Source organism: Panicum hallii, chromosome 8 (assembly GCF_002211085.1).
Source record: "Panicum hallii strain FIL2 chromosome 8, PHallii_v3.1, whole genome shotgun sequence".
Taxonomy (NCBI): domain Eukaryota; kingdom Viridiplantae; phylum Streptophyta; class Magnoliopsida; order Poales; family Poaceae; genus Panicum; species Panicum hallii.
In genome coordinates this window covers 7,759,060-7,768,950 of record NC_038049.1, presented here as the reverse complement: position 1 = coordinate 7,768,950, position 9,891 = coordinate 7,759,060, and the positions used below count along the sequence as shown (strand labels likewise).

At 46.9% G+C, this 9,891-nt stretch overlaps 1 protein-coding gene across 1 annotated transcript; it reads left to right on the top strand.

The window, feature by feature from the left end:
• The first annotated feature begins 1,495 nt into the window (after positions 1–1,495).
• On the top strand, positions 1,496–6,651 carry LOC112902012 (probable inactive leucine-rich repeat receptor-like protein kinase At3g03770). The gene is made up of 8 exons (XM_025970902.1): positions 1,496–1,770; positions 2,571–4,111; positions 4,563–4,696; positions 4,895–5,135; positions 5,227–5,438; positions 5,561–5,604; positions 5,835–5,940; positions 6,277–6,651. Exons 2-8 carry the CDS (start codon positions 2,773–2,775, stop codon positions 6,511–6,513), a joined length of 2,313 nt encoding a protein of 770 aa, XP_025826687.1. The 5' UTR covers positions 1,496–1,770; positions 2,571–2,772; the 3' UTR covers positions 6,514–6,651.
• The last annotated feature ends 3,240 nt before the right edge of the window (positions 6,652–9,891 follow it).

Genomic DNA, 9,891 nt, shown 5'->3' with positions numbered 1-9,891 from the left:
GCTGGGATGCGCGAGCTGCATAAGAGGAGAGAGCAGCGGTGCAAGGACAACTCGTGCGCCCAGGCAACCAAACAGCTTCCCTGCTTGGCCATGCTGCATGCGCCCAGGCAACCAAACGGTGAGCAATTGCATGGCAGCAGCCTGGCCAAGGAGAGCCTGGCTCGGCCGGTGCGATGCAGGCTGGGGCATGCGGTAACCAATCACGCCCCAAAGCGGCCGGGCAGCCACGACACCCACCCCGTCCAGTCCGCAGCCGAAAATGTTTCCGCCACCCCCTCCAACAGGCCAGTGGCCACAGCTCGCTTTGCGGCGCTTTTGGCCCGTTCCTCCCCCCGCTCGCGCCCGCGTCTCTGCTTCCGCCCCAGCCAGCTAGCCGAGCCAACCACTCCCCTGCGCCACTGCCGGCGGCTTAGCTTTTACTGCTTCGTGGCCGAGGAGTGAGAATGGAGGACGGGCGCGCGTGATTTTGAGACCCTGCTTCCTGGCTAAATTTCTGTACATGGATCCTTTTACCCCCTTTTACCCCTACCAATGCTCTCACTCGCCAGCCCTCTCCAGGGGGGCGTGTGTGAGACGACAGCCAGCCCTGGAGCGTAGCGGCGGCAGCGGCCTCCCGGCCACCTGAAGCACCGGAGGCGCAGCATGCCCAATCCAAGGGGGCGAGTGGCGGCGGCTCGGCCACGGCCCTAGCCACCCAAGCCACCGGGAGCGTAGCAAGCCTGCGCTCGTGCCAAGGGCGAGTGCGGTGCGGCCACAGCCCCAGCCACCCAAGCCAGCGGGGTGTAGCATCCCCGCGCCCTAAGGCGAGCGGAGGTAGGGCCGCCGAGCCACCCGTGCCGCACGAGCACAATCGTGAGCAGAGCACGAGCCACAGGGAGGCCGCGCGAGGACCTGCAGCGAGCGGCGGCGGCGACGCCCCCACCCACCGCACACCCGCATCACGGGCAAGGCTGGCGACAGATCTGGCTCGAGGATACCTGTGTTTGGCGAGAAGGACGCTGGATTCAGCCCCGGCGGCCGGCAGAGAGCGTCGGAGCGTTACAAGAAAGGAGATCGGGAGAGGAAGGTGTGGAGGTCGGGAGACAAAGGTGTGCGGGAAGAGAGAGATGAGCGGGGAGGCGAGCTCAGCCACGGGCCACCGTTGCTGCTCGGACGGTCGCCGCCGTCGGCGGTGGCCATCGGAGGCGGCCGAGGTGAGGGAGGTGGGCGGCGGCGTAGGGGCGCCTAGGGGAGGGGGGCAATAAATAAGCGGTATACTCTGGCAAAAGCTGCTATAAGCAACAATTTAAAAATTTATAGGCTTATGATTCATAAGTTCAGTCCCCGTATTTAGCGCTTTAGGAACTTATTGGAATTTAACTAAAGTCCCTCCGTATACACAGTCCAAGGGTAGCGGCAGCGCTGGCGCCTGGCGTCGCCCACCGGTCACCGTCCAGGGCCCATTAATGCCGTCCCGTCCGCAGGACCGCTACTGCTTGCCGCCTGCTGCTGCCTGCTGGGGGAGTGTGAGCAGCTGCGTTGCCGCGTAGGTGAGAGATCGGTCCCGTGCGCACTGCGGCGCTCTCCCTCCGACCCTTCCTCCATCCCTTGCTGGCCCGTCCTATTCTTCCGCGGCTGCTTGCTAGCCTGCTAGGTGCTGAGGAAGAATGGGGGAGAGAATGTTGGGGGCTCTTGGATGCATTCGCGGGGTTCAGGCTGTGAAAGTGAGTTGGTGAGCTTCTTGCGTTTTGTGCGGTGCCTGCTCTTGCCTCCTGGGTTCGCTGCGTTCAGGTCAGGATCTCCCTGTTCCTGCATTTGAATCCTGAGTGCCATTTCTCTTCTGAGCCAATTCGGTTCCTGATGCCTTCTCTACTCTGTTACTACGGTCGGTGTGCTTCGTTCTGAAAATTCTGAAGTTTCCAATTTTCCCTCTCTATTCTTCTTCGCGTTCCTTTGAAGTCGTGCTCTGGGTAGTTCGTATCTGGAACTCTCAGTTGCTTGACTTTCGGGTTGCTAAACCCTCGTTTCCTCCGTCGAGTTCGCTGGATTTCTTCTTTTTTGCCGTGCAGCGGTTTTGTTTTACCGTCAAGCCTACTGCATTTCTTGGTAGGTTTCACTCAAGTTCTTGCTTGCAAGCTCAGATTTGTGTGCAGTTTGCAAACATTCTTTTACCGAGTCTTCTTGCGAAACCGCGGGTTCCGAACTTGAATTTTTTATTTTTGCCAGCAAGCTCTTATGGTGGGGAGTCCGCATTTGCCGTACAATCTGATCAATTTACTGTCGCCGTGCTCTTATTGCATATTAATGCTCTGTCCCGCGATCCCTGTCTGTCATTTTCTTTGTCGGGGTCCAACAGATTTGGGCTACAACCCAAATGTTCTTTATTTAAACAGAAGGGAACTAAACACTGTTCACTTGTGTCTTCCCCTGTTCGATCTGAAGTGAGTTTCTTCCGTCCGCCACCCAAAAGTGGATTTTTTTTATAAGACACGGATATGAGTCAGTTTACTGACAAATTTCAGATTTGCCTTGTACTTCTATTATTATTCTTTCTTTCTTCCAATTTGGACTAAAAAAATAATCTTCTGCAGGAAACTGAATTTTTTTAGCAAGCAAGGCAAGCCTCTCAGAGGAATTATTGTGCAACTACATTGCTCCACCTTGGGCCTTTCTGCTTTATTCTGTTGCCCGAGAAAATCCTCGGTGAAATTCTGAGCATTCAGGTTTTGAATTGATAAAATTTACCAAGGTTCCAAGCCAACCAAGAAAATATATAGAGCTAGCTGAGCTCCAATGGGTTGGCACCTGAGTATCCTTATCATGGCCACAACCTGTTTTATGTTATTCCCAAGAAGCGACCAGTCTTCACAGAGCCAATTTCTGCAGCAGCTCAGGAAGCAGCTGGAGTACCCCAGGCAGCTGGATGCATGGGGCAACCCAAGCAGTGATCCCTGCTACACTCAGCCCACTGCAGTGCTCGCTGTAACATGCGACGGAAATGCCATCACGGAGCTTAAGATCGTTGGTGACAGGATTTCCAAGCCGCCAAAGTTCAGTGGCTTTTCTGTTCCTAATGTCACCCTTTCAGAAGCCTTTGTTCTTGATTCGTTTGTTACTACGTTGGCAAGGCTGACTACCTTGCGGGTTGTTATCCTGGTGTCTTTGGGCCTATGGGGTCCCCTCCCGGATAAGATTCACCGCTTGTCTTCGCTTGAAGTGCTTGATTTGAGCTCCAATTTTCTGTATGGATCGATCCCTCCCAAGCTGTCAGTCATGTCGAAGCTCCATACCGTGACACTGGATGGTAACTACTTCAATGTAAGTGTGCCAGACTGGCTTGACTTGTTCTCAAACCTCACTGTTCTTCGGTTGCAGAGTAACCAGCTGAAGGGATCCATACCATCATCAATTGGCAAAGCTGCCATGCTTACGGAGCTTGCGCTTGCTGGCAATAGCATCTCAGGGGATGTTCCAAATTTAGGCAACCTAAGTAAACTTGAGATGCTGGATTTAAGGGACAATGAGTTGGATGGAGAGCTTCCGGAGATGCCTACAGCATTGGTAACAATCTTACTCAGCAAGAATTCACTAAAGGGTGAAATCCCTCAGAAGTTTGGTCAGTTGAACCGGCTTCAGCACCTTGATCTCTCGTTCAACTTTCTTGTGGGGAGTCCTCCTGAAGGGATCTTTGCTCTACCCAACATCAGTTATCTGAACTTGGCGGCAAATATGCTTAGTGGATCACTCTCGAGTAGCTTAACATGTAGCAGTACACTGGGCTTTGTGGACCTGTCCACTAACCGATTCACAGGTGATCTGCCTGCTTGCCTGAACGGCAATATTAATAACAAGGTCGTCAAGTTTGACGGGAATTGCTTTAGTGCTGACCCTGCTCACCAGCATGAAGCTAAATATTGCCAACAATCTCATAAGGGAAGAGGATCAAACAAGGATGTTGGACTTGTAATCACTGTTGTCGGCATTTTGTTTATTGTGCTCGTGCTTTCTCTGGTGTTAATGGCTTCAAACAAAAGGAGCTGTCAGAAAGTTCTTGCGGAACAACAGTTCCTGCAAAAGCATAAACAAGATAATTCGACTTCAGGAATGTCCTCAGAACTGCTAGTGAATGCAAGTAAGAGTTCTTAAAATTTTGGTGTATTGAATATGTCTGGCACTTTACTTTCTATAGAGACCCCCCTTTTGTTAGTTATTAAATTTTATGACTGAGATTTATCTGTTTACAAAAAAAATTTGGAATTTAGTAGTCCATTTCTCCCAAGTTACATTATGTCTGAATGAGCGATTTGACATGGTTTTGGTGTTTCACATTGTTACAGTACATCATTGGACTTGTCAATTCATAGAACGTTCGACTTTGCAATAGTGTGTATGTGAATAATAACATAATGATGGCACTTTAAATTTATATGAACTATGACATTCATAATGATGACAGTTCAAAGAGGCATGAAATGTGACATTCTTCTTGCATGCATGAATCCTAATTTCTCTTATTATAATACTCATATCAGATGATTTATGCCTGTTTTCCTTGTCAATTTGAAAAATCTCCTTTGTCGCAGGGTGCATATCTAATGCTGTGAAGTTAGGAACACAAATACAGCCATCATATCACATATTTTCTTTAGAGGAACTCAAGGAAGCAACAAAAAGCTTTGAACGGTCAGCATTTTTAGGCGAGGGAGCAATTGGAAAGGTTTGTTGGCATATTTTTAAGATTTGTATTTTTGCTTATAAATGTGATACAGTTAATACTTAATAATGTTCTGTTCTTCAATATTGGGCATGGTTTAATCAGTTTTTTGTTGCAACAAAGTAGAAATATTGGTCACAGTAGTATGAATAGCATTTCGTCTACCTTACTTCCATTTGTAACAACTTATCTTATTTCCAGCTATACATGGGAAAATTAGAGAATGGCACCCTGATTGCTATAAGATGTTTGGCATTACACCAACGATATTCAATAAGGAATCTAAAGCTTCGTTTAGATCTCCTTGCAAAGCTTCGCCACCCAAATTTGGTTTGCCTCTTGGGGCACTGCATTGATAGTGCAGTTGATGAATCGAGTGTGAAGAGGGTATTTCTTGTATATGAATATGTTCCTGGTGGAACTCTCTCTTCGTATCTTTCTGGTAATAACCTAAATCAAATTGCAGAAGTAAATTTAAAAGCGATTTTTGGGTCCCAATTTTTTATTTACATTGCACTTTCTTGTTTTGTCAGGCTCTAGTCCAGAGAAGACCCTAAAGTGGTGTGGTAGGCTGCAGGTTCTGATTGCTATAGCTAAGGCTGTTCATTTCCTACATACAGGAATAATTCCTGGTTCCTTATATAATCGACTAAAATCTTCTAGTATTTTACTTGACGAACACCTTATGGCAAAGTTGAGCGACTATGGATTATCGATAATAACAGAGGAGATATACAAACATGAGGTGGGCTTGTCATTCCAAATGAATGTTCCTCTTTGCCCTCTTCATTAAATGTTAATAAAGCAACTTCAAGGGTAGACAATCCTGTAGTTTAGTATAAATTACTTAGTGTTTGCTGTTTGCAGGTAGTAGAAGGGAAAAGATACTTGCAAAACAATGTTGCAGCAATGTAAGTCCAAGCTGTACAAATGCAGCTAAGCTTGATTTCACATGCATATTCCAACTGTGCCTGGTTTGATTTCATATGCACAGTTAAGCCATAAATTTTAGTAAAGACATTCCACTCACCAAATGCATTGAAATTGAAAAAGGGAAATCTGGTTTTAGAGTTCATGGATGTCCACAATTAATGCTGATCCAATTCAAAAAATTTAACATATACCTGTGTCTTTTTTGTAGGGAAGATTCAGAGGATGATGTCTACTGCTTTGGTTGTATTATACTGGAAGTACTCATGGGCCCAAAATTACATGGGAAAGGCAGTCCTTTTGTTTTAAATGATTTGGTAAAAATTTCCCTTCATATTTTAGGCTTTAAATTTCTAGATGTGATACTTGCTCAAGATTTGTTTGGTGTTGAGTAGGTCACTTATTTACAAGATGTTTTTTTTTTGCAATTCAAGTATTTAATACTTATCCTCTAATAATCATGAGTTGCATTTTCATTTTCTGAAAAGGATGAAGCATCTGACCCAATTGATGAATGAATTCGAAGTGATTTAAGTTTGGGCTTCATATCTGTGGGACTGTGTGAAGTCCCACATGACCATTGGTCTGATCATACAAGTACTACTGGCGAAAATTACCTTGACTATCTAACGGACATTGGACTGTATCTGCAGGTTGTCTCAATATCAAGCCAGGAAGAGCGTGAGGAAGTTCTGGATCCAGTCGTTATTGGAACTTCATCACAGGATTCTCTTTCCGTAGTGTTTTCCATCATGATCAAATGCCTATCCATTGAATCCTCGGCCCGACCTTCCATCGAAGAGGTTCTCTGGAACCTGCAGTATGCTGCACAGGTCCAGGTGACAGCGGACGGCGATCAGAGATCAGAAGTTTCCCCAGAAGCATGTTAGCACACCTGAAAGTAGGAACATGGAAGTCTGTCTTCCCATGCGGCCTCTGTGTATTATTGCAGTTTAAATAGCATGCCAATTTCTGCAAGCTCAGCACAGCAGGGGCGTGGTTATCTAGGCAGTAACGTTTTCCTTGCTGGCAGAATGAGTGCCGTCACAATGGCATTTCTCCATGACTTCACACATCCGTCGTCAATCCGGAGATCTAGCCCAATAGCCCATGATGCGTCAATCAGAGCTTAGAACGAGGTAGTATCACAAAATCAAGGGCCTCCATAGTCGTATTGACCATTTTATCGTGCTTTTCTAAATGCTTCTGCAATAAAATGAAGTATAAAATATTCAAAGCAAAGAGGTCTTACTTTTCTGTCCGCAGTCATCTAAAACAAGATTTTGGAATAACAAAGTAGTCGCCCAACGCAATTTGAGTCACTCTACGGATGCTAGTATTGCTTGGTGTCACATGATGTCTATAATGTTTTGTAAGGAAAATAACCATATTAGACCATTAATTATAATTTTGGTGATTGATTGAAAACAGTCATTTAAATTAACAATGGGTGTCAAGAATGAATACTTGTAGGGTTTCATAGATTCTAAGGATGCAACGCAAAGAAAGCCACCGAAGACGAGAGGAATGGATTGGACTTGTCCCATGAATGTTTATATTTTGGTTGATCATATGAGTTATATTTGTTGATAATCTTGAAGATAATTTCACAAGATTTTTACAACGTCCAAGATCATCAAAATCTTGAATATTTATATTTTGGTTAATCACCATGTATTCATGTACGATGTAAGAGATAAGAATACCAATTCATAAAAAATAGTTCAATTAAATATATATCGAACACACACACATGGAGGTGTGATACAAAATGAAATCTATTGCAACTAGATAATGATAAATATGTAATTTTATGACCAAAATACGAAGTGCAGAAAGAGGTGGCCGGATGATCCGACGGTACTATCGGTGTTTGAGCATTTACCAGGTACTCAAAATATGATAAAATGAGATGAACTTCTGAAGAATATTGCTTTCATATAGTACAAAATCATCGAAATCGAAGTCTGGAGTAGAGAGTTATGCTCAAAATACGAAGTCTCAGCAACTGATTCGTATTGGTGACTGAATGATCCGGTGCTAATAGAGGATGATCCGGATAATCCGGTGCTTACTAAATTGCACTCAAATGTTTATCGGGTAAGACAAAATACATGTACCGGATGATCCGGTGCTACCATTGGAGTTTCCATAGACAAAGTTCTGAGAGCAAGTGTACATGAATAAATTGAACAACGGGGTACTGGATGATCGGGTGCTAGTCCAGGATGATCCAGTACTCCTGCAGTTTTACTACTATTGGAGAACGGCTCTTTTAAGTTGTTCGGCTATTTATACCCCTTCTACTTGTCTATTTAAAGTTGTTGGAGTCTAGAGAAAACTCATACATATTGAAGAAGATATCCAAGCCACTATGGTGCTAGGTGATCATATTCAAGGTATTAGCACATGCTTAGAGAGTGTTTAGTGCTAGGTTAGACCTAGAGAGAAAGTGAGCAATGTGTTGCCGTCTTGTATTTGGTTCTTGGAGTTAACCAACCTTGTAAGCTCAATGCGCCGGCACCGTGGATCCTTAGTGGTTCGCTGACAAGTTATCGATCTCTCGATTGGTGTGGAGCGCCAATGACCACCGTGTGTGGGGGATGATGAGACCCCTTTCTTGGTGGAGAAGCTCCATAGTCACTACTAGAAAATATTCTATCGGTCCACCCTAAAAATACTGGTAGGAAGAAGACCCGGTACTAATGCTGGCGTACTGAGTCTCCTTCCTACATGTATTTTTGGGGTGGATGGAAGCCTACGAAGACCTTTAGTTCCGGTTGGTAACAGTAACTGAGGGTCCATATTAGTACTGGTTGGTGTTACTACCCGATATTTATACCTCCACCCACATTAGTACCGGTTGGTAACACCATCCGGTACTAATGTATAGTCTTTAGTATTGGTTGGTATTACCACCCGCTACTAAAGGGTTATCCACGGGTTACTTCAAAAGAAAAGCATATCTTTTATTTCAATCACAAGTGCTATGTAGGTGAGATGGTAAGGAGGTACCGCGTGATGCAAGAGGTCCCGAGTTCAAATCCTCGCACTGCACGCGCGCGTATTTTGCGTGAAACATCGCGTGACTTATGACATCGCGCGCGTGTGTAACACCCTAATTTTCAAATTAGTAATCTAAATAAATTTTGCTAGATTATCTTCAGGATCCATAAGTTTTTTTATTCAAGTTCTTTTGATTTTAGAACATTTACCGTGAATTAATAATAATTTTCCTAACCATAAAAAGAAATATAAGGAAAAATAGATCTTATGCATTTTCATGCCGCACTGTATTGTTTTATTGCTTGTCTTCCTTTTGGATTTAAATTTTAAATTTAAATTCAAATGCATTTGGATGTTTTTCTTTTTCTCTTTCTTTCTCTCTTGGCCCGGGCCATCTTCCTCCTCCCCTTTTCTTTTTTTTCTCACGTGGCCCAGCCCCCCCCCCTCTCTCTCCCCTCCTTCCTTTTCCTCCCGCAGGGCCCGGCCAGCCGACCTTTTTCCTTTTTCCCCGCGCGGTGCAGCCCAGCTAGCCGCTCCGCCTCTCGCTCTCCTGGCCCAGTAGCCCAGTCCACTCCCCTCTCCCCTCTTTCCTTCACCGCCAGGTGGGCCCCGCCCGTCGGGTCTGTCCCCGACCTCGAGCCAGACTCGGGCTCGACCTCGAGTCTGGTTGCGGCACGATGCCGCCTCCGCCCGCGCGGCGCCCCGAGCCCACACATCGAGGCCCCTTGGCCGCCCCTATAAAGCCGCCGCCCCACGCCCTTGATCTCCTCAACCTGCAGCCACCGCCCTCGCCTCGCAAACCCTAGCCGCGCAAGCCCACCGCCACCGCGCCTCGGCTGCCCGACGTGCCGCCGCTCCACTGCTTTGCGCCATCGAGCAAGTGCCCCAGGAGCTCCTCGTTGCGGTAAGGAGCATCGTCGGCCCCTTTTCCCCCTCTTCCCCGCCTTCCCGCACGCGCGATTCCTCACCAAAGCTCCGCGGCCGTGCACCACCATCGTGCGCCCTTCTCCGGCCCCCGTCTCGCCAACCTGAGCCCCTAGATGCGATCCCCGTAGCACCCGCATTCTCCCTGTGCAGCCCGCGCTCGAAACCGAGCCTGGATGGCCATTTACGGCCAAGTCCGGCGAGTCCGCCGCCGTGTGCCGTCGCCGCCAACGCCAGCGCCGCCGCCCGTGCCACCCCAGCCCCGCGTAGCTATCGGATCCCAATCCGACAGGTTAGATTAGCAAGTCAAAACCCGCGTACCGGTCAAACCCTAGGAA